Raw genomic sequence first — 25,431 nt, forward strand, 5'->3', positions numbered from 1 at the left:
CGGGGAGAGAGGCACAACTGGGGAGATGCCACTAAGAGGATCAGCAGGTTTAGGAGGCACGGGGGCTTTGAGGAAATTTGTTTATAGTTCAGGGAGAGAAGAGGAAGTGGAGACAATTTACGTGTAATTGAAAAATAGCAATATATAGCAGCAAGGGGATGGATAACACACAATAGATGAAAAGTCATAAGCAGCTTGAAAGAAAGATTTCTACGGGTTATGGTAAAATAGTACCAGACCAAGCTACCAGGGTGCGGGCTTCCTGGCGCTTACCCAAACAGGTCCTCCGCTGGCACTGCACCTCAAAATTGCTTTTTATTTGACATCATCTGCCCTGCCTGTGGGGGTACTCTGTAAATAAACCATCCCTAATAACACACCAGCAAGCAACAGCTCGGCGCAACATTATGAGTTTATTCCCTTCAGGGAACTCCCCATCACGCCCAACTCATCCCTCTGCCTCCCAACCAGCACCTAACACACACGGGAGGGGAACAGGACCTCCACACCATCCTGCCCTTGGCTTTGAAGGGATGCACCGACTGCAAGTCCAACACCTGACGTTTGCCATGGCTTCTCTGCAACCCACTCGATAGCTCTGGCAAGCTATAGGGAATTTCAAAGCCAGGCCAGGGCTGCCGCAGCAGCTGTCAATCAAAAAGCCCACAACATGGTCATTTCTGTTTCTAGGAGGAGTAACTACAAGTGCCTGTTGTACACTTTGTGGTTTTTTTTCACCTTGTCGAGACAGGAACAGGAAAACAAGTTTATTCAGGCTCACCCATTCTTTATGGAGTTCACGGCCCTCATGAAAATACCTTCCCCCCGCCGCCTCGCTGCTCAGAGATGATGAGCATTTCCAGAGCAAAGGCTGAGGGGGTGGATATGCAGGACATCTACCCTTAACCTGACTTCATAGGAAGTCCTGGGCCTTGCAGAGAGGCTATTTCCAACTGTTGTATCAGCAACTCGGGGGATAAGCCTGGTGCCAGGTGGCTTAGTCAGGGATTATCAAAAGCTGGGCTGCTCCCCACGTCTCTTTTTAGCTGCCTCTCTCCACTCTCAGTGAAGCTCCTGGGATTCCTCCTGCTTCTCTGAAAGCAAACATCAAGCGTCCTTCCCACAAAGCCAGGCAACGTGGGCTTAGAGACGATGCCAGGTGATGCATCAGGAGACACTGGCCCCATGCTCTTAAGAAATCACTGCACAGCAGTGCCAAAAGCCCAGTCTTTCAGTGGCAACGAGCCTCTGCACCAAATGTCCCACTGGCAGTGTCACCAAATGAGCTGCAGGCGGAGGGCACCCCCTTCCCATCGGCTCTAATGTCATCTTTGTCATTTTCCAGGGCTCTGGTCAACACTGGGAGCTCTTGCAGGCCACAGGGCTGGGAAAGCAGAGCACTAAGAGGAAGGGAAAGTCTTTGGAAATGCGGCTTTAGTAACTTTGGGCCTGTATCAGCATGTATCTTTCAGCAACTACACGGATTTATTCAAGATGGTCACTGTGCATTTCCCTTTTAACCAGCTGCACGGTGCGATCATGCTTTGAAGTAACTTGGTGCCTGATACATATTCGGCAACCATTTATGAAGCATGGAAGTAAGTAGAAGAGGAGGCAAAACCACTCATCCTATACTGTTTGCATCTCCTCCACCAGCGATGTGGTGGTGCATTCATCTCCCAAGGTAGTCGGATGTTATACACGTTGAAAGTTTACATCTAACCCATATGACCATGCTCAGTGGATCCAACTTCCCAGAATAAGATCTGTGGCCCCTGTGCTGGTTTTGGCTGGGGTAGAGGTAACTTTCTTCATAGCAGCTAGTATGGGGCTGTGTTTTGGATTTGTGCTGGAAACAGTGTTGATAAAGCAGGGATGTTTTAGTTACTGCTGAGCAGTGCTTACACAGAGTCAAGGCCTTTTCTGCTTCTCACCACCAGCGAGTAGGCTGGGGGTGCACGGGAAGTTGGGAGGGGACACAGCCGGGACAGCTGACCCCAACTGACCAAAGGGATATTCCAGACCATATGACGTCATGCTCAGCATATAAAGCTGGGGGAAGAAGAAGGAAGGGGGGGACATTTGGAGTAATGGCGTTTGTCTTCCCAAGTAACCGTTACGCGTGATGGAGCCCTGCTTTCCTGGAGATGGCTGAACACCTGCCTGCTGATGGGAAGTGGTGAATGAATTCCTTGTTTTGCTTTGCTTGCCTGCGCAGCTTTTGCTCTACCTATTAAACTGTCTTTATCTCAACCCATGAGTTTTCTCACTTTTACTCTTCTGATTCTCTCCCCCACCCCACCTGGGGGGAGTGAGCGAGCGGCTGTGTGGTGCTTAGTTGCCAGCTGGGGTTAAACCACGACACCCCAGATAGGAAAGAACTTTTGTGGCTCCTCCACTGTTTCTGCACAACACAAGTTTCAGCCCAGCTGAAGGATGAGACAGAAGAGAGATCGAGAGAAAACGGAGGCAACTCAGCCATCAGAAGCCAAACTGCAAAAGCTAAAAGCTGCAAAATGCTACGGACACGTTTCATGTCATCCCAAAGCAGCAGAACCAAGCGCATCTAAAGCGCAAACTCTTTTCAGCAGCACTGACAGGAACTTGGAAATTAAAATACCAGACTATGAATGCATCCACTTGGTTTGCCGGCCCATACGGCCGAGACAATTATCTCCACTCTTTTCACCTCTCTGCTCACTGGAAAAAGGATAAATTTGGAAAGAAGGATGGAAAAATACTGCTTAAAAAGAGTAACCGTCTTTCACAATCTCTTAAAACATTTAAGTATATATTATCTCAAAAGGACATAAAATAATATGATCATAGGCCTTGCTAAACTGTGCCATCTCATAATATGCAATCACCACTGCGCAGAACCTGTATGGGGTAGATCAATCGCCCAGCGGGGTACGAGGGACATCAGAGCATTCTGGGGCACCGCAGCACAGCAGGGACAGCCTGCTGCTGCAGTTTCGGAGAACTTCAGAAGTTTAAAAAAAAAAAAGTATGTGACTAAATGCTCCCTTTCCTGTTGCTGTTTGCATATTGTTAAAGGAACAACTCCATTTTCAAAGCACTTTACAGGTCACCTTCAAGAATTCACCATGTAAACCCACGCTTGCCTTCGATTTCCTAACCATCCTTTATTACTTGATAGGATTGTATTGCACAACCTGGTGTTCCTCAACTTCCCTTTGCATCAGGTTATGATTCACAGCAAAAGTGCCTACCTGTAATTCTCCACAGCTATGCTTGTAGGTATTACACATTTCTAAAGCCAGGGAAGTCTGAAACTTTGGCGGAATAGCAGGAGGGGTGAAATAGCTGCTTCCCTCTAATTCGAAGTAAACACCACCTTCTGCAGATGCCTACCCTACGGACGACACATGGGGAGCACCAGAGACCACCAGCAGCACGATAACTCCTAATTAATAACAAATGGAAACGAGAATGTACGGAATGGGGCTGCCTGCGCCCATGCGCAAGAATTAGTAACACGCTGCACCACGTGCGGTATGTGACACTGTCACTCCAGCAACCTCCTGTTCAGTGCGCGAGGAGCGAGGTTAGACCTCCCAAACCAACAGACAGTTTTAGTTTTAACAATTTATTTGAAGGATTCATCACAGTGACGGTCAAGGAACATCCAAGCTGGATGTTACGCCTCAGGCAAAAACCCCACATCAGCCCCACTACTTCCCGCAGCCTATGGATTTTAAATGAAACTCACGATCCAAATTTAGAAGAAAAGCAGAAACCTTGTGAGGAAGCCACTGCCTCGGAGAACCTGGGAGTGCTGCCCTGGGTATCATTAGGAAGGTGTCTAGCACCAACGCGGGCAAAAGGCCATGCGCAGCATGCCTCGGAGGAATGACAGCAGAAGGGACACTGCTAGGGGTGCGTTAGGAGAGACGGCTGCCACTATCGCTTCGTCAAATGCACGGCAGCTCCTGTTACCGTCAAGTAGTGGAGAGCACTTTTGTATGTCACCTTCACCCACCGTTAGCTTTGACACTGCTTTCACCTCCACTATTTACAGGTTGAAGAAAGAGAGAGGTGCTGGGAAGACAATTGACTCAGAAATGCCTGCATTTTAAGAACCCACCCTTCTTATTTTCCTGTAGCATATGCATGGATAAAACTAGGCAACTGGCCTCAAGAGCTGGTAAAGCTCTCGAACACCGAACAGATTTGCTGCAACCTTCCTGGGCACCGCACAAAGCCCATCCTTCCCTCCAGACACCCCTGAAAGGAGTGGGAGGAGAGCCACGCGCTGGATACGCTGTGGTTTCTAACTGCACTGCTCTAGGGATATTGCATTAGATAGGGGTGGAAGGGTTTTCCTCCCCCCCCACCCCCCCCAGTTCTGTGTTTCAGTCTCAAAATCAGCCTAGCTGATTACCAGTTTACTGACGAGGACGAGGGAGGAGTGAGCATTGCAGAGGACAGCACCTAACAGCTTATGACCCGCTGTAACTGCAGCTGCAGAGACTTGCAGTTGGCACAGCATCATTCTAACAAGAAACACAGGACCATCAGACTCAAGATACAGCCGCTACTTGAGGAGGAGCGAGACAGAAGGAAACTTCAGTTCCCATGGAGCTCAGTCGGTGCAGAGTCATGGAAGAGGAGGACTGGAAGAAGCCTCCAGAGCTCACTCCATGCATGAATTCAGCAAGTGTTTTTGGCACAGAAACATTATTCACTCCTTCCTGCTTCCCTTTCATTTTCTTACAGATCACAAACCCAAAAGACACCTACAATGACTAAAGAAGCAATTACGGGCACGCCACTAAAATACTGCAAGGACAGAATTACTCTGGATTCACGGTACACCCTCACCGCTTGCTAAGGACTGGATTTGCTACAGGCCTGACTCTGTTCCTGTTGAAGCCGTACCAGCACACACCCCACAAGGCAGTGGTGCAGCACCGTGCCTCAGGTACCATCAACACCTTGCAAACCACGGAGGTGGGTGCTGAGCCAGGTTTTCAGATGTGGGCAGCACAATATCATTAGCCAAACCTTTGCAACTTAACAACTGCGTGCTTTTCTTCGACCCATATCAACAGCTGGCCCCACTGAAGACGTGATCTATGATATCTGCTGCCCCCCATTTTGAGGGGGGTCCTGAGCTGAGTGGGTATGGAAGCCACTCACTGCAGTGTTCCTGAGCAACCAAAACTGAAATTCAGTTTAGTTGGTCAAATCAGATCTCTCAATTTCCACAATGCTCCTGGCTAGATGCATTTTTAGCTCCGCACGCATGCGCAATTCCAGCTGCTTGGCCTCACAGCAGACATCAAGCAATCAAATACAAATGTGGACATTTAAATCTCAGGCAAATTCAGATCCATGCAATGCAAACATACATACCCTCATACAGGCACACATGCTTTCCAGCAACTTAATGATTCATTGCAAGGGAAGAGTCTGTCTGTTTGTTTTGCTTCAGGAACAGGTATTGATCATGACACCCAAATGGCATCTTCTCAGGACAGCAAAGTTGTTTCCCCTTATTTATGTCTTTTTTTCCTGGATAGATGTCTTGGCCAGAAATGTCATACTGATTCCAGGTGTCTTTAGAAGATCAGTGCATGTGTGCAAGAACATAAGGGGCAAAGTCCCATGTTCCCACAGCACAGTAATTGCCACTTTCCTTAACCCTTACTTTCTCTCAAGGAATTACTCAGGTACATGCAGGACAGCAGACTATGCATAAATCTCCCCTCAGTTTCCACTGAGTTTAGACATTAACTTCACACAAGTCAGAAAACGTATCTGGCTTTTTATTATTTTTATTTAAAAGGCCTACAGAACAACATAAATCCCTCCTTCCTTTTCTGGAGGAGCCAAGAGCACTCGTTAAGCCTTCTGGTTCCCTCCGCTGCCATAAAAAGGTGCAGAGTTTCTGAATGCGATCAAGCTGCTGTGCAAAGGCCCTGCTGCGGTCTTGGAAAAAATTCAGAGTTCACGTACGTCCCAATGGAGCCTCCCATGGGATCACTCCAGCCTCCCAGCATTGCCAAGCCGAGGTGGGAGCCAACGCTGGCAGTGAAAGTCACCTCTGAGCGGAAAGTCTTCCAAGAGACCCTCCTCTTTGGCTCCGGGTCTTTGGAAACAACTAGGCTTCAGAAGCGACTGTCTACACAATGCACAGGGCGGAAAGGAGCAGTCTGTCTTTGCAAGGAAGATCAAGAAGTCAAAGCACTTAAGCTTTTGCTTTCTACTAGGCTTCCAAAATACTGTCCTTGAAGACATTAAAGCCGGGCACCCTGCAAGCAAAGACAGAAAGCAAGACACCAACCAGAGCATCTCCTTTCAGGACCAGCCGCCTCCCCAGACAGCCTTACAACTAAGAAAAAGGGGAGCACAGAGACACCAACTACCCAGCAGCTCTGCATGGTTTCCACCTGGCAGAGCCCAGGGCTGGAGCAGGGCGCTGAGCCAGGCCGGGCATGCCAGGAGATGTGCCATTTCCATATGCGAAGGCAGTACCCACCCCTGCTTTACCTCCCTTCCAGCTTCCCAAGAGTCAGGGAAATGAGCTCCCACAGTCAGGCAGCTGATGCTGTGCCAAAATGAGAGGCACCAAATTGACTACCACCATAAGTAGCTACAGCTGCACCTACCCGCCGGTGCTCTCCTGCACAAACAGTGAGGTGATGGCAAACCTCAGCATCCCCAGACTAAAATACGTGCTCAAGTACAAGGTTGGTTTGTGCATGCTCAAGGGAGGCGGTGCTTCCCGACGCTACATTTACACATGTAAAACAGAGGTAAATTGTCAACTCACTGACAACTTATCCAGCACCCTGAGGCAGCAAGACTGCCTAAAACAACTCCGCGGACTCCCTGTCCGAGAGTCACTCACATTCGCTGGGAGAAGGCACCGGGCAGCCTGATGGCAATGGGCTGTGGCATATTTGCTAGATCTGCATAGCATCCCTTAAGCTGCCCTCGCAAACGGGTGGCATGCCAAAGCCGTGACACACTACGTGCTAATGTCCCCATCGGTCATTCATTTTGAGGTATTTCAAGTGTGTGTGTGTTGTAAGGACAGCTTCCATCAACATCGGGCGCTTCAAACACAAAGACTGGTATCACTGAAAATTGTCTAAGGAGGGAAGTGCTGTATGAAAGTTCAAACATAAGAGATTTTTTTCTCTGACAAGCATGCTCCAGGAATAGAAACCACAGTAAAACACAATGATTAACAGAAGGATGTATGTATCTTTTCTATGTCAACCCTCAATAACTTAAGATACCAGGTCACAGACTCATTTGGTGGGTTGTTCTTTTATTTGTTTGTTCTTTTAAAAAAACACAGCTATATTGACTACAATGGAACTTTTCCATTCTTCAACCACTAGATCTGCCTGATCATATATTTGACCTAAATGGAACTGAAGTCGCTTTCTCTCACAATAACAATAAGCCTAAGGAAGATCATTGCAGCATGTCCTCATCAGATATTAGGAAGCAGAAATTTAGGAAAGGTTTACAGCAAGACTTGAGGCCATGAAACTAAATTCTGCTTTCATTACCAGCTGCTGAGTTTTAGGCTTGGACCTGCAGCTCAGAGTCTACGGACTGGGTAAGGGAAAAATCAGCCAGTATTTCCATGCTTCTCTGTAATTTGAAACCACTGAGACATATCTCAGGGTATAAATCACACAGCTCTATAAATAAAATAAATTATGATTTTGTATTCTTTGGAAGAAAGCTGACACCAAATTCATGTAGCAAATGTAAGAAAAATAAGCCTGGCCTGTAGCCCAAGCACATAAGAAGCTCCCCCTTGTTCCCATGGAGAAAGCTACACCACCAGCATTAGTTGGCTATGCCCTTGGGGGCTTATGGCTACAGGTAGTCTACAAGACACTAAACGTCTGTCTGTACATAGCATCCTCAGGTAATGAGGCAAATGTTTATTAATAGGAAGTGCTACCAGCAAAATTCCAGCAAATTCCCGTGAAAGGGCAAGCTCCTCTTCTCAGGTAATTAAATGATGAAACTTCCCAATAAGTCCCAGTCCCAAGTTCACATCACACAGATACCTATGACTGCTTCTCTGTGCTACATCAACTGTCCCACTTTTTAAATGCACACTGTCACTTCTGTGAACTGAAGTATGACCTCTCCCTGGCACAGTCTTTTTAAAACAAAAGCTGCTACATACATGTGAAAAAGCAAGTAACCTGCTACCAGAAAATACTTAGTTTTGTATAAACCAATTATCCTCTGCAGCAAAAAGATCAGATATGTACAGTTTTGAAAATGTGTGGTTATGAAATGATTGAATGTACCATTTTAGCTCTTTTATAACAAATTAAAAGATAAAACTGAATCATTCCTTCAATTCATTACAGGAAAGAAATCTTCTAACAGACAGCTGTCACTTAAAATCCCTTCATAAACATCTGTTCAGTTTCAAAGCGGGGGGACAAAGGTGCATTATAAAGTGCTTTAAGAAATGCATTCCTTCCTATTCTGGATCCCCGCCCCCTCTCGATCATACATAGCAAAGAAAGCAGGACACTTCTTGGAGCCCACTGATGCAAAACCAGTGAGAGCTTTGCCTGCCAGAGACATCAGGATCCTTGGGGGTGCCTATAAACCACTGTGTTTGGAGTCCGAGACGCAGTTCCTGTAAGTCTCTGTTGTCTGTACGTGACCCAAGCATGACTGTTAAGGGAGTTTACAAGAAATACAAATGAGCACATGAAGACAATTTCTCAAGATGCCTGCAAAATGGGAAGTCGCATTTCTTACCTAGTTTCTAAGAAAACGAGATTTACGTGGTTGCACATGCCTGCCAGTCCCTCCACTGCCCCCAGCAAACTTCCAGCTCACAGGTAGATTTCAACTAACTCTGGCCAAGGACTAGGGCACAAGGGATGGCTATTGGCAACTGCGTTTCTGCAAGTGTTATGGAAGCAAAAGATCTAGGAGAGATTACACCATTTTCTCCCATGGAGGAGAAGGCTGGCAGCAAGCTGGACCTTCGTCAGGCATTGGAGAAGTGACATGCTGAATGACACAAAGCTTTCATCAACTCAACCCGAGTGCGAAACCCTCCTCATCCCTCCACCGCTGGGTTTTGGCCACAATAACAAATAACTCAACAATTGAATAAAGCGCGGAGTCTATTTGCTGTCTCAGCAGCCCATCCTGCCTCACGGCTTGCTCAGCCCTCCCCGGGGCCTCCTCCCCACACCGTGCTAGGGTACCACACACGGCGTGGGGTACCACGCAAGGGGCAACCAGCTGCCTTTCTCAGAGAGACCAAATCCTTCCCAGAGGGTACAGCACTCAGGCAAGCACTGCCACCCTCTTGGACAAATTCAGTGCTGGTGGAGGTCTGCCATCTTTCTAACAAGACCTCGGTCCTGTTATTCACAGACCCACGGGGAAAGACGTGGGGGCAAAGCCTTGAAGTCCACAGCCCCTCCAAGACACTTCTTCCCCCAGTCAGTCCCCACGGTTATCAGAGAGGCACAAAACCACAAGCCTGAGAAATCAGAGCTCCGGCCTCTCACATGCCACTGAATGATGAACAGAGAAAGCCACTCACATCATTTTCAATTAACAAGCCCCATTTTTATTTTTCTGCGGATCGTCCCAAGGGAACGAGGTATGGCTACCGGCCTCCTTGCAGGGAGGAGGTTAAGCTCAAATGCCCTGCATCCCCTTTTAACAGAAACTGTTCACAGCACTTAATTCCAAGAAAGCCACAATTAATTGTGTTACGGTATCAGTAAGCACACTGGTTACAGCATTAGACCCCATTATTTTCCCTCCAAGACATTACGTTACTACATTATTGATGCAACCAGCCAGTGTAATGAAGCAGTGCTTTGCATCCTTCTTCCTACTGAACACCAAGTTCACAGCGCTATAGCACCAACACCAGATTTTGCAAGGGTCTTTTTTCCAGTAGCTCAAAAATTCCGGTTAACTATCTAAAAAACAGCTGCACAAAAAGTTAAACACCTGTCCTTAATCAAATGCAAATGCCTGGGTTTCTATTTGATACAACTCCAAATTACAGCTATTTCTAAATAATCTGCTTCAACAGCAAATATTTTTCTGGACGGACTATTTTCAGAAAGGCATTCAAGAGGGATTAAGCCAGAATGCAGTAAATTAGCAAGCCACTTACACAAATACTGAACTTCTTTGAAGTTAAGGGGGGGGAAAAAGCAGCTATATCTAGAGGGTCACCACTCCTAACGCAGAGAGCACATACGAAAGCCAGGGAAGATTTGCCCATGTCAAAATTGCAGAAGAAAACCTAGAGCAGTTACCACAAAAGGAGCTGAGAACAGTAGATCATTCAGTCCTGCGACTCTTACTCACCCACAGGACCACTGAAAGGAATAAGGTTTATTCGTGCGAACGATACTGCAGGAAGGAGCCTCTGTTTGCAGAGCGCCCAGTCAGCAGCGAATGGTTCTGCAGCGCAGAGGAAGGCCAGGAACGCCCGCCACGTCTTGTGCAATGCCTGGGAAGGCTGTCCAAGCAAAGTTTGGGCTAAAGCATGAAACAGTACTTCCTCTGCAATTATTAGTATAAGACAGAGTATTAATATAATCTTTACAAACAGTCTCCTTCATGTGCATAACCCCAACACATTGTTTCCCAGTCACTCCCTGGAGCATTCAGCTCCACAAACCCCTAGTAAGTTGCGAAAATGAGAGGGCTCTTCAGAGTTATTTTAAATTTACTTTCTTTCACTTTCATTTAATCTTTTTGTATTCTGGCTCTCTGCAAAAAATTAGGTGGCTGATCAGTTCCCGCTTTGCCACTCGCTCTCTTGCACGGTGCAATCACAGCTTCCCCTGGGTGCCTTCTTTCTGGACTGAATAACGCCACTCCAGTTGACTATCGCCCTACCGAAATATTCCCCTTGGGCCCCCCGACTTTCATTATCTTTTCTGCTGTTTGCTCTATTCTCTCCCTTTCTGGAAATGAGGCTACTGAAATTGAACTAATTACTCCAGGCTCGGAGGATGTTTTATGGGGGTGCTGAGCTGTTCTCATTTTTCCTTATGCCACAGCCAACACTCGCGTGTTTAAATATCGACAACTATTTCAGCGTATCCGTGCAATGCCAGCAGCACTGCAAACCTTCATGGGGGACAAGATCAGAACCTGTCCCTGTGATGCTCCTCAAGCCACAGTCAAGGGGAGAAGTAAACTAAGTAGTTCTCATTTTCTCAACTCTCTTCCCTTAAATGCTGTCCTTACCCCCAAAATGGATGTTTTTCCAGGGGCTCATCCAACTCAGACCCTACCAGACGACAAAAGGTGTGAATCCCAACCCCAAAGACCCCCGTGTGCCCACAGCACTTTCTCACTCCAGCCAGGGATGTCTCAGTGGCACTGTCAGGAGTATCTAACATGGATTGCACAAGCTGCCCGTGGGTCTTGTATCTCCTTTCGAGGGTACAGGTCCAACTCTGCTCAGCAATGAGCTTTGTAGCCAGTTTGGGTGTGTTTTCCACTGTTTGCCTGAGAAGCAGCTATTAAGCAGGCAGCAGCGTTCCAGAGGAACTCCCCAGGGAGTCTCAAAGCATAGCCCTAGGCTGGGCAAACCACAGCCATCTAACCAAAAGGTGACAGAGGCGGGGGTAAGGGTGGCCGGGTCCCTTCCAAAGAAAAACCTTGCCATGGCTGCGCCTCCTTGCCCCGAATGAAAGAGAAGTCACCTGCGATAGCAGCCAACGCCTGAGCATCCAGGGCCAGCCCAAAACCTTGGAAAACACTTTGTGACTCACCAGCTCCTGCCTCGCACCGACACAGCCTGCAATTAAAGGTGTCTCGATAGAACCTCACCAGTCCTGATAAGGCAGTTTTTTCCCACCCATCTGGTAACTGCCAAGTCTCTCCACAACCTCAAGTTCTGTCTCGAGCCCTTCTCTCCCCATGACAACCCTGGTCAGCGGAGAGGAGGCAGAGCCGGCAGACATCAGCATCCCCATCTGCTCTGGCGGTTTGATGGCTCTCATCACCACAGGTCTCCTTATAAAACCCGCCAATTACCCCACACATACCCAGTTTCTATGTGCCGAAGAGGAGGTGACAGCCCATATCCTTCCTGAAAATCAATTAGACTATCTGAATGCTTATGGGGGAATAAGCTTTGGCTAGGGTATTTTTCTCTTGTTGTATTTAATCTTGCTTTAGAAGCATTCAGCCACCACAGTTTAATTGCTGATGTATGTCAGACAGACAGCGTCGCTGACTTATCTACCTTGGCTCCCAGCTTTTGGCTGCAAGAACATTGCCACATAAGTTCAGCATCCTTTGCATTAGATAGGTGTTTATCTCATTCCTAGATTTAAACCTATAAAATAGTTGAAATTACTCCTGCTTGTCTTACCTGTGGTTCACCATCTTTAAGATGGAAGTCAAGGCATCATGTGCATTCACACAGGTGGGAATTTTTCATTAAAAATAGTCTCCACATTGCTGGTGTGTCTGCTTTTGCATTGGCTCAGCTTGCAAAGCTGTTTCCATTATCGAAAACCGTTTGATGCACAAGGCAAATTTTTGTGAGCATGGTGATATAATGAAGAACTAGCTAACAGGTAAAGCACTACAGCAGGTCTTAACTACTGAGGGGCAGGTTGTTTGGCCTTTTTTTTTTCCATATTAAAGGAATTGTGTATTTTGAAAACCCTCCTCCTTACTGAAAGCACGCCAGACAATTAAACTGAAGCTCTTATTTTTAAAATCTAATTTACTTTTGAAAACACACACTGCTGGACTATTTTTAGGATTTTTCTTATGTGGGCCAGTGGAAATAGGCTAGCCAGTTAGTGCAAGGGCTTACAGGCTGCGCCAAGCAGTCTTTCAGCTGAATACTGTGAATCAGTAAAACCATGAAAGAAAAACCCAAAAAAAATTTCCTTTCAAATTAGGAATAAATATCTGCAGCGAGGTACTGATTTTGATCTTCAGTTTCGAAAAAGCTTATTTTTAGCAAAATTAAACCTGGGCCTACACCTTTGACTCAGCAGTTTCTCCAATTTGTTACCAAATGCGAAAGCTCGTCCTGGTGTTTGAGGGGCTGCCCTCACCACCAAAATCAGTGGCAATGTTGCCCATGCAAGGACTACAGGATTGGGTTTAGCAATACCTTTGGAGTATCTTGTATCATACATCCATCCATTGCTCCACACAAAACATACATCAGAGAAGTGAAATAACACCAGTAGCACAAGGATAATTTTTCTCAAGTATTGAGTTTTGTGACCCTTATTTTACAAGCATCAGGGGAAGTAAGAGCATTGGAGGTACCTGCATCTATTCCCTAGCAGTTTTGCATACTATACTGCAACCCAGAGCAAAATAATCTACCTACCCAGTCTTACAGTGAATGATTCAGTGAAACTAATTTCCACGATATGCTGGTATGCCAAAAAATGCTCCTGTATTACAAAAAAATCTTCTTAGCATCCTCCACAAAAGGCATCTCAGCAGGTACCCAAAACGACTCCAACCTCTGAATTCTCTCTACTTTCTGTTGGCAGCTCTTCCCACCAAAGGGCTGCAAGTCCAGCATCAGTCCCGGGGCATCTGGCCCGCCTCGCCGGTGGCAGCTTGTCTTGCCACCGGCCATGTCCTCTGCTTTGAGGTGATGGTGAAGATGCTTCACCTGCAGCGAAGGACATGCAGCCTTGAAACTGGATATGGCCCACAGCCCCAGAACTTTTATTTTTCCAAATCCCTGCCGGATAACATCCTGGAGAGGGGTTTGCAAGGCTTGCTCAGCCCTCTGCAAGGAAAAGCCGACCTTCCCTGAGTTTAGCTCCTTGTTCACAGCCAAACACAATATATTAGCAAAGGCACTACAGCCTAGCAGTGTTTATCCAAGACTACCACAGGGCCAGAGAAACTGCGAAACACTGCAGGATGCAAAGTTTCCTCCAATTATTTGACCGCCTTGAAAATGCAAATGCATTCTCCATACCTCTGCTGCAACCCCAGCCCCGTTCACTTCCCCAACCTGGGAGCAGTATTTCATAGCAGTGCAATTTAAAAGCAGGGTGTTTTTATTAGTTTTAAAGCCTCAGAGTCTCACAGGTCCAGGTGCTACTCCACAGCACTCAAGGACAGAAATCCGGTCCTTGAAGAGGCCTCTTCTCTAATCTTCTCGGGGGTTGCTGTTTGCCTGCTCACTCGCAAGCCCGTCCCGAGACCTTTATGGCCGCGTGAAGTCTATGTGCGGTTCACATGAGCGATACCTATCCACGTAAGAGCTCTGGGAGCAGGCTGCCAATCTGCTGACCCAAAGGTATTACCCGTCCCTCCCGGCTCAGCTGCAACGCCTCGGTGCGCTCCCATCTCCTGGCGAGCATCCCGCCTCCCACACATCCTGCAGCACTCGTCCCTCCCTGCACTTTCGCTTTCAGCTGCCTTACAACACTGGGGAAAAAGTGCTTATAGCTGTCTCCGGTGCCTCCACGTACCTTTTGAAAGATCCCAGTATCAACATCCATTACTGCCTTAAGCACAACAGTAGGAAGAGCCCGGTCCCGAAACGTCAGGCCAGCGAAGGTCCCACCAAGCAGATGTTACGCTCACTGACGACAGCCAGCCACGTGCCACCACGCAGACTTACACCAGGTCTGTGTGAGAGCCACCAGGACCAGAATCTGGGCTAAAATTTTTGAACAAGGAGGATGCCATTTAACACGACGCTTGTAAATGGCCTGGAACCAAGTGGGGTGAACAAGTCCCTCCTCCCTTACCCACCTCGGCCAGCCCAGTTCAGCAGGGGCACGATCACCTGTCCTGAGGCCTGTGCTTACAAGTGGTGTAATTTCATCCTGATCCTTACTACCAATCCAGTATCATTTAACTCTAAATCAAATCAAAGACGACTTCTTTTCCTTATCAGTGATGAGCCGAGAGAATCCCCGTGCGAAACTGCAAGTGTCCCAAGCACCTTCTCAGCCCCCAAGCTGGCCCATGTATTTACTGCAGGACACCAACAGTCCTCTTACAGTACCATGTTATAAAGCCTCCTGGGTTGTTTCCAGGAATAATTACCCAAAAAAGGGTACTGCTTACTATGAGCCAAGCATAGGAACCAAGAAAGAGAATAACATATCATCAGGATGACAGGCACCGCGTCAACAGAGCCCAAGAAAATGGTCACATCCCACAAGCCATGCCGTGCAACTCCCTCCTTACCCACAAAGTGCCATGGTAAGGGAGTGTGATGATTTAAAAGCATCAGTTCAGTATAACAGGTTAAATAAATTAAAATAACCAAGACAAGCCTCTACAGCCTCATCAAGGTATCAGCACCAGTGCCTGTAACCCATCCACGCTGCTGAACTGATCCATACTGACAATGGCTCCTTGTTCTTCAGCTGCTCCCAGAAACATCCTCCCTCCTGCTCTCCAAACGAGCCTACAGCTGCCTTCTCACAACTCGTTTCACCTGATCAGTGGCCTCCTTTCTTCTATTTTTACAGAAGAGAGAGCTAGTTTTATGGAAAGCAAAAGGAGTGACTGGCCACCAGATTATATCTCCTCACAGCCTACAACAGCAGGATTGCTGTATTACCTTCTGGGAAAATGGGAAGCTTACGCGCTGACAGACAAAGGTGGCCACACTGAGCCCACTGATAGGAACTCCTTCTTGTAGGAAATCCCTGAAAGAGGAACTCTTTGTTGTAGGAAATCCCTGAAAGCAAGGACAGATCAAGAGCCACATTTGAGGCTTTGGCCGACACAGTCCTCTATAACATCTGTGGGGTTTTTTTTCAGGCTGTACCCATTGAACACCTCTGGCAAAGTAACTACAGGTTAGGCTGACTGCACAGGCTCTGGGGAAATTCTGACTCCATCTGTATGCCTTTTAAAAGCTTACAATACTTATCAGGTGCATAACAATTATAATTACAGATTTATATGGATTTGGTGCAGTAAGTTGCTTTCGGTGAGGAAGGAAACAAGAAGAGCAAAGGAAGAAAAAAGCCCCTACTTTTTCCTTACGCCCTGCTGAAACCTCCTGTGCCTGGGGCAAAGGAAAACACCCTACAGAGCGAGCCCCGGGTGGGAGCGCTGGGATGGAGGGACTGGCAGGAGGGCACCGCTGCCAGGGCTGGGCACCGCAGCCCAGCCTGGGAGACCTCAGAGAGGCACCAAAGTGTTGAAACTGGGGAAGTGAGCAGGCACTGATGCACGCTGTGAAGATCATATGGGAGATTTGGGAGGCGACAGCACTGGGAAAATCGGCCCACAACACCAAGCAGCTGCTCGTTTTGCCGCCCAGCAGTTAATGCTAATACTTGCTGTTACAGGAGATAACAGGATCAGTCTGCCGGGCTCCAAGCAGCCGTCTCAGGCCAACCTGCTCAGGGACGCAAACGGTGGCAGCGCTGCTGCTCCTGATCCCCCTCAGCAAGAGAGCACATCACAGTGACAAACTCCCCCATCCATCCCCTCCTCACTTTTTCTGTACAGACTCAACCGGGCCAGCAACAGAGCTATTTTGGGCGGAAGCTGCCAGTTTCCACGAGCCGTCTGAAAGGAGCCCCCACTCTTTCTGCACTACACATTGGCCAGAGGAAATTACTCCAGACAGAGGATTTAATTCCTGGAGCCCATGCACTCCAAGAAACAGCTCTCTTTTCCTCTGGTGTCACCTAATCGAGCGCACCTTTCTCCTCTCACACCTTCCCTGGGGCTAAGGTGGGGGGAAGACCATAAAGCTTCCTTCTGGCTTCTGAGAGAGGAGAACCAGGTCCCTGTCCAGGACAAGGGAGAAAAGGATCAGGCTTTACAAGTCCCCAGCTGGTACACCGGGCATTTACTCTGGACAACATGGAAGATTTCCGACTGATAACCGACAGCTTGGTTCAATACAGACTGCACAAAGGCCAAACAACTAACCATGGCGTCTTTTTCACTCGAAGTAACTTCAAGCAGCTACGGAAGAGAGAACATTTGCAGTAGCATTAGCAAAAGGTGCAAAGTTGTCCCTAACGCTCACCTGCAGCTAGTGTCACCAGCTCACAGGAGGACTGAAAGACGAGGTGAAGCCTGTTACCATTCAGCAAAAGAGCCAGGAACCCAATATACTGCTAAAATTATGCTGTTATTCCCCTAACATGCTCCTTGTATATACAGTCATATTTCCCAATCATAAGTCCAAAGCTTCATTTACATCAGAAACTACATCATATAACTGCAGCCCTGAAACTCCCTAGCATGGCCATGGCTGTAACTGCTATTAAGGTACTTTCCAACATGATAAAGGGAATAATCATACCGGCATACATCATCTTTATGATTATTCTGGGTGTTTCTGGTATAACCATTTCTGGGATTTTTTTTTAATGTTATACTCATAACTGAAACAAATTATGTGAATAAAAATGTCCAGAGGGAAACAAACCTTCATCAGCCAAAGAGCAACCTCCCACTGGGACTCTACTTCCTAGTCCCACCACTGCTCCTCAGCAAGGCAACGGAGGTCTGCAACGAGCACACACACACTGAGTATCCATCTGTCCCACTCCTGCCAACACCAGGTGTTCAAGCAACCCACCCCATTCCAGGGAAGAAGCACCGTTTCCCCACTGCCATCCCAGCTCCCACCAGCATCGGTGGCCACAAGCCACAACCAGGCACAACCTTCTGCCCTTCAGGCAGGCAACTCTCCATCCAGAGAGGGTACAACTGCACAACTTTTTTAGAGAGGCTGTGGAAGTTTGCTTGGGAGGTTGTCAGGTAAGAGAATCGAGCAAAAATACACATTGTTCATTGCACCGCTACTGACGTCAACCTCTGGGCAAGGGACTCAAGTGCCCAGAAGCAGATGGGAAAAACATAACAGCAAAGACGCCTAAGTATAACATACAGGTGCATATAAGAAACTTCAAACTGTATTCCAAACTTTCTTTTACTAGCAAAAAATAAGATTGAAATATAATAGGGGGAAAAAGGATGTTCTTAAAACTGCAGTTAAAAAAAAGCCTGGGAAGAAGGCATGGAATTCCATTTTGTGCCCAAATATTCCTCTATCATCCTAGCTGAAATAAGTTTTAGATTGATTTTTACATTGCCCTAAAGCCATAATAGCATCTTGAATGGTTCAGTTACAATAGAAAGGAGAGAATTAACAAACAGATTAACAGTATGCTCGCCAGTAAGGGAAGGGAATGGTCTCTATATACACACACACGTATGTATACATATGTATCAGAACTTAAAAGCATTAACTGATTTGGTTAAACTGTGCTAATGCATTGGTATTGCTCATTCGCTTGGAGTTCCTCTAGTTTGCCTGGATTAGGAGAAGAGGCTGAGGTTAAACTGAGGTTAGCTGACACGTGTCAGCCAAGCCTGACCTAATCCTGGGCTTCTTCCTAGCTGTTGTGTCTTCCTCTCTAAATAATATTAAGAATAGGAAGAAACCACAGGGACACAGCTGGGTTCCAAATAACTATTTTTAGTAGCTGTACACAAACAGACAAGGCCGAGTTGTGCACACCGGCTACTCCGCAAAAACCTCCTCCCCGCGATCCCCGGCTGTCTCCCTCGCAGCCTCTGCCCTTCCCACCACAAGTCCTGCAACACAAGATAAGGAGACCCCCAAGACTGAAATGAAAAAAAACTGTTTTCTAAACTATATTAATCTAAGTGTTGGCTAATACCATTCCTCCCCCTGGTAAAAGAGGACCTTTATATAATACAGTGTAGATGACTTTGAGCTACTTGGACCTGCCATCTAGGTATCCCCTGTGAAAATGAAATACGTAGCCTTACTCCTACGATTTGTGCTGGATCCAAGACCTGGGGAAACTCCCCAGTCATCTCAAAGCACCTCTCAGATCTGGCCTAGAAGTAGGGGTTTGATGAGCAATAGAGAAACAAAAATAATATAGCTTAAACCACAGAGGTGCCAGCTTTTACTGCCTTTCATTGAGTACACAATATTTTGCTCCCACTATTTCAAGGGAAATAACACTCCACGCGACTGTTATAGGATGTAAAACGTGTACTGTGCTGTTCAGATGGAGCTCGTAATTGAAACATTTCAGCGCCAATGAAATCCCAAACGTAAAGTTGGTAATTTTCATTCAACCATGACATTAAAATTCTGGTTGTGCGGGGGGGGGGGAATACTACCTCAGAGTGCTTTTAAGGTCTAGTCTTTCCGATATAGTTACCGGGATAAGTCCAGCCAAGACGCCAGCAGCTGCTGGCATACTCCAGCAGCTTGCTCCCAACACCACTGCCTGCTTCTCCTTGGTCATCCCTACTCCCGTACCACAGAAGAGGTTGTCTCGAGGCTTATCAAGGAGATGTGGCCTGCTGCCTGCAACACACAAAGAAGCGCCACCACCTTCATCCACGTGCCTTCAACCCTGCACAAGAAATGAGCAGGCACCTGTCGGAGAGTGGGGCTCCGGCCGAGGCAGCTGTCCGAACTCAGCCCAGACGTACCTGTGACAAACCCAGCAGGCTGAAGCACCCACCAAAAGAACCAGCTCAGACATCTTCTTTGTCTGAAGGCGCGTGACCATCATTTATAGGAAGGAGAAGGTTATCTTGCGATACTGATCTTACTCAGCAGCTTCCAAGATGACTGCGTATGACACCAGGCTAAAAAACCTCAGCTGAAACCACTAAACGCTCTGCACAGCTGATGGTGAAGCCCTGAAAGGCTGGTTTGTGTCTTGCAGATCCTGAGACCATATTCCCCAACACTAGTGTTCACAAACAACATTAGAGCAATCTTGGAGTATATCATGCACAAACTCATGTTCCTCACATTCTTGCATCCCGGGATCTTCATGGGTTGCCTGTTTCACTGTCTGGATGGAATTTAAGGTGTTGAATTTAGCCCAGAAAATTTTTAAAGGTTTGACATTTGCGTGCCAGGGAGACACTGCCTCTCCCCAAAAACAACTGCCTGCAGAAAAGGTACTGCTAAGGGGTCTGCTTTTGCACTGCTTTTCATTTCCCCACTTCATTCAGATCATATTGGCTACGGTACCTCCAGAAAGGACCCTGCCACCACCTCTCATCCATGTCTGGTGGACCAAATCCACCGATTTCAGTGCCTGTGTGTCCACATGCCACCCAGCTGGGGAACAGCACCCAGACTTATTGAACCTCCAGAGGACAATACCTGTCTCTTCTCCTGGAGTAGTGCAGAGAGAAGCGAGGAGAAGTCTGCTACCTATTAAGTTGCTTTATCATGAGTACAGCGGAAGGATGAACTTGTGGTTATGCCACTATATAGAGACGTAGCTTCCAGCAGTCCTAGCCTCCTACCACAGATTGCCCAAACAGTTTCGAGCAGGTCAAGCAATCTCTCACATCAGATTTCCCCACCTTTTAAGTGCCTGAGAAGGAAACATTTGCAACTAACCATGGAGCACTCAGACATCAAAATGGTGAGGACTATATAAACAGATACATATCTCACTGATGAAGAAACAGACTGATGTGTTTAATGGTTTATAATGGCTGTTTTAGTTGCCATAAAAGTACTTAAGAGCATGCAACGCGTCCTTGGATTAAATCTAAATAAATGTAAACAGCAATAAAAAAAGGCTTTTATTACAAGAAGGCCTAACTCTTGTTTGCACCTGTAACTCTAAATATATATAACAGGATGTCAAACTACCTATTATAAGATGCTAAAAAGCAGAACAACATTACAGTCATTTGCATAGAAAACATAATGACACAGGGAGAGAGGTAAAACAAAATGGACAACTTGCTTGGGTCTGATTCGAACATCTTCGAAAAATGCCATTTGCTCGAGTCAGGACTGAGCTACCATGGAGATTTGTGCCAGGTAAAGCTACAACAAAATGGAGATGAAAACTCCAAATCAGGTCCCTGGAAGGGAGATAAATGAGTGTCAGAATGAAGTTAATTTTAAATCCACCGAGCTGATACAGAGGGAGTTAGAGAGAGCCACAAAACAAAATGAAAGGCTCAGCAGGAGCCTGCACAGCCACTGCTGCAACGCAACACAGTGCCATCTGAAACCTACAGGCACAGTACCAGGACTCAAGGAAAAAACCAACGGTGGCACTCCTGGGGAAGACACGCCTGCCTGCAACAGCGCTAGAATAAAGCGCAAGGGTCCCGCAACACATGCCCCCGACAGCAGATGCATTTCGAGGGGAGGGTTCAGTGAAGCCTCTGAGGAGGACATCCACAGCTGCAATAAAACCGCCAGAAGAATATAACAGAGCTGCACCTATTTACAGCAGGGAGGAGGATTTGCCCCCTTTCTTTTGCTCCTGCTTGGCATCCTCCTCTGGGTCTCTTATGGGAGGGAAGGTGTCTTAACACAATAGATAATTAGCTGTAATGCATCCTCTGTGGCTATAACAACTTAACAGGGCTCATCTGTAGACCTGATCTAGACTTCCAGTTATCCTTGTTCTCCCAGTTCCCTTTTTTCCCCCAATATTTGCATCTCAGCTTGACAGGTCTTTTGTATTTAAGCTTAATAAGAGTGTTTGCATGTGCCTGTGCACGCTTAGGAGAAGGCAGGAGAAAACCACCCGATTTTAATTCGGATTCCCTGAGACGTGGTTTGTACCATTTTCCCTTCCCTGACAAACAGAGGGAGCTGAAATAAGAAACGTCAACTTTGGGATCCTGCTCTACCGAACAGTAACTCATTAAAAATACTGGATTCTTCGTCTAAAAAGAAAAAAAAAAATCTCCAGGAAGTTGATACATCACCGTGTTGCATCTCTGTCAAGCTCTGGGTAAACAAGCAGCAACATGAATGAAATCTGTCCAGAAAGACTGCATTTCAGCGCCAACCACGCAATCTCTGGCCAAGCCACTGCATATGTAACAAAGTTTGATCTCGCTCGCTAGCGCTCAGCTGCGCTTTTGCCATTTCCTGTGGAACACTGAAGCTCTGAACGATGTCTGTCACCCAGCCCTCGCCGACTCCCCTGCTAGCTGCCCCTAAACACACACACAGCCGCAGGCAGGCAGCCCCGGCAGGGCCAGGCGGGGATGCTCGGCAGCTCCCTCCCCGCGCTCCGGGCCGGGCACCGCCGGGAAGGGGCAAACCCGCCGCGCTGCCCCCCTCCTCCCTCCCCGGCCCCGCCGCAGCCCCGCACTCTCCCCGGCGGCAGGTGCCGCGGCCCGCCCGGCGCCCCGGGGGACGGCCGGGCGCCCGCCGGGGGGGTCCCGGCTCGGCGCAACAGGTGGTCGGCGGCGCCCGGTCCCGCCCCGCGGCCGCACTCACCGCTGGCGTTCTTGCCGCAGATGAGGTGCTGGTAGGGCTGCAGCAAGCCCCAGAGCTCGGGGTCGTTGTTGACCGTCTGCTCCAGCGCCTCCAGGGTGAAGCGCGGCACCTCGCCGCCCTCCTTCTCCTTCTCGGCCGGGGCGGCGGCAGCGGCCGGCGGGCGGCCGGGCGGCGGGAGCGGGGCGGCGGCAGCGGCCAGCACCCGGGCGTGGATGTCGCGGAAGAGGCTCTCGGTGCCGGCGGTGAGGTAGATGGCGGCGTGCTCGTGGATGCGCAGGGCCACGCGGCTGTCCACCATCCAGCGGTAGAACTTGCCCACGGAGAAGGCCAGCCCGCACCGCGCCGACTTGCCGCGGCTGAAGCGGTCGCCGCCGCTGCCGCTCATGTTGTAGAGGGAGAGGGCGCCGAGGGCGGCCGCCGTGCAGCGGGCCGCCAGCGTCCAGCCCAGGACGATCTCCATGGCGCTCCGCACCTCGTGCTTGGTGCACTTGGCGAAGCGGAGGCTCAGCCGCTGCGCCTCCCGGGCGATGCGCACCAGCGCCCGGCTCACCAGCGTCGAGAGCCGCGCCGCCGCATCCCGGCTCCCGGGGCTGGCGGCGCCCGGCGCCCGCGGCTCCCGGCGCGGCGGCGGCAGCAGCAGCGCCTCCACCTCCTCCAGGCTCCAGGGGACCTCCTCAAGGTCGGGCAGGAGCCGAGAGCACTGCTGCCCCGCGCAGTCCAGCACCTCGGAGTCTTCCGCTAGGACGGTGTTGACGGTGTCGAAGCTGTTGTGCCGACTGTGCATGGAGTCAGTTAGGTGCGGCCAGCAGCTTCCTCCATAGGGGTACGCGGGGTGCGAATCCGAGCAGCACAGCGACAAGTTGGAGGAGCGCACCGAGTCCGCCGCACCACCATACCCGGAGTCCAGCGTCAGGTCTTCCAGCGTCCTCACCGCCGTCTTACCTCTCCGGGCCATCGCTGCACTTCATGCTGCACCCGCGGGACCCGGGCGGGGAGCGGCTCACAGGAAACTGGGGGAGAGACCAGCGAGGGGGCGCGGCGAGACCCGCCGGCCGCAGCCTGCTCCTGCTGGTGCTGCCGCTCCGCTCCGCTCCGCCAGACGCCAGCGAAGCGGCGGTGCTGCCCGCGCCCTGCTGCCGGCCGCGGCCCGGCTCCGGCTCCGGCTCCGGCTCCTGCACTGCGCCGCGCCGCCGGCCCGACACCGCAGCGCAGCGCCGCGCCGGCCAGCCGGCGCGGGGGGGCGGGGCCATGCAAAGCGCCGCCGGCTCACGGCCAATGGGGCGGCGAGGGGGCGGAGACATGCAAAGCGTCGCGCCCGGCGGCCAATGGGGCGGCGCCCTGCGCCTGGCGGCACCTCCCCTCGCCTCCGCGGGGCGCGGAGCCGCGGCGCGCCGCACCGCGCAGCGAGGGGCGGGAGGGGGCGCGGCTCCGGCCGGCGCTGCTCCGCCGCTGTCCCCAGCGTGTCCCGGTCCCGCCTGCGCCCCGCGGGAGCTGCAGCACCCTGCAGCCTGCGCGGGGCCCCGCCCGCGTTGCAGCCTGCGCGCAGGCAGGACCCAGCCGCCCAGTCCCGAAGGTGGGGACTCTGCGTGCTGCAAAATGAAGCGTCGGCCCAGCGGCACCGCTGGCAGCCGGTGCGTGGCGAGGCTCGGGGAGGAGTGCGGCTAACCGTGTCCCCACGCACCGCGTCCTCTGTCCCTCCCGGCTGGGAACAGCAAGGTGTGAAGCCCGTCTCTGTTACATCCACCACCACCATTCCTCAGGCACATACACCCGAGTCCTGCTCCAGCCCTCACTGGTTTTTCACAGCAGCAGTTTTCTGGTGTTGCTCTAAACAAACGAAAGGCAGCGCAGGCACACAGACAAATAGCATGAGACAGTCAAGATGCTTTGAAACCGAGCAGAAACTGCCGCCTAAGAATACCAGGCAACACTTGAGTCAGGAAGAGCAATTTCCAAATAATTAAGTACAATAAAGCCCTTAGACATTCTTGAAATTAACCCCCTAAGTTTCACAAAGGGTTTGACAAGTAACATTTGTTTTGGGCTTAGGGTGCATTTCCTATGGACATTACGATTTCTTGTGCAATATACGAACAATTTGTTCCCAACTAATGTATTTTAATTTTACATTGCCAGGCTTTAGCGTTATTAGGGGTTGCCCAGCTAATATCCCAAACAACAAACTGAGAATGTATAAGCTTGTGCGTTCTGGTTTTGAAGAAATTTTATATCCTTTTAAGTGTAAAATACCAGCGAAATTCTATCCCTTTAAGGATAAAAGCCTAGCAAACACGTTTCTCTATCATGCCAACAGAGGCGGCCAAAATTCTTGAGCAGACAAGGCGAGTCATGTAAGAGATTTCCCTGTCCAAGTGAGCGAAGCCTGGCAATACTTCAACATAAACTTCCTACAGGAAAGGCATGAACACAACTACAGGTAGGCTCATTTGTCAAACAGGTTGGGGAAAACTATGACACTGCGGAAAACACTGAGAGGGGGTTGCCTTCCAAATGAAGTCAAGTGCTGTCAGAAACTGGTTTCTCAGCATAGCCTTGGTCCTTCCACAAGATGCACTATGTGCAACAGAAATCCTAAACGCCACCATATCCTGATAAAAAATAGCAGAGCTGAGGACAGGAGCAACCTGAACTAGAGCCACTGTCATGCTGCAAGTAAGAAGTTGAGGCCCATGCTGCCAGCAGCAGCTAGTCTTTGGGGGGGGAATCATCAAAAATGAGAGCATGCCTCGAGAGTAAAATCCTATGGCCTTTCAGGCGATCCCAGCTGTAGAGCCCTCTGGTGTGTTCAGCACTTCAGTGCAGTGGCTGTTCAAAATTCACATTTCCATTTGGTAGGAGAAGGAAAGCACCACCAGGACTGAACCCCTTGGGATATTTGTTTTTTTAACAAACTCCATTCACTTGAATCTGTCCCTACGCTTTCACAAAGTGCTGCAATGGCTCGTGCTGAGCATACGTGACAGCAGGTCAAACTCAGGGAAAGCCCAAGTTCAGGAAGTTTTGTAGCAAACAGTTTGTTGGGCTTCACCAAGATACAAGGTAGATGTCTGGGGAGGGTGGAACAAGTGAGCTGGATGGTTTGTTCACCAGCTTTTGTAAAAAACAGTGCTTCAGAGGTCAACACTAGCCTAAGGCTCTGAAGC

General features: G+C 49.2%; 1 protein-coding gene across 3 annotated transcripts in view; it reads right to left on the reverse strand.

Moving 5' to 3' along the window:
* ABTB3 (ankyrin repeat and BTB domain containing 3) overlaps positions 1 to 23,222 on the reverse strand; it is a 177,319-nt gene extending 154,097 nt beyond the window's left edge. Inside the window, exons 1-2 of one of the 3 annotated variants that reach the window (XM_059816041.1) lie at positions 22,452 to 23,222; positions 22,264 to 22,394 (exon numbers count right to left, since the gene is read on the reverse strand). In XM_059816041.1, the coding sequence (XP_059672024.1) occupies positions 22,264 to 22,394; positions 22,452 to 23,222 (902 nt within the window). Of the gene's footprint in view, positions 1 to 22,263 lie in introns of all 3 variants that reach the window. The other 2 variants (XM_059816040.1, XM_059816039.1) reach the window with 2 other exon arrangements.
* Between the last annotated feature and the right edge of the window lie 2,209 nt (positions 23,223 to 25,431).

Source organism: Gavia stellata, chromosome 4, assembly GCF_030936135.1.
Source record: "Gavia stellata isolate bGavSte3 chromosome 4, bGavSte3.hap2, whole genome shotgun sequence".
NCBI classification, from domain to species: Eukaryota; Metazoa; Chordata; class Aves; order Gaviiformes; family Gaviidae; genus Gavia; species Gavia stellata.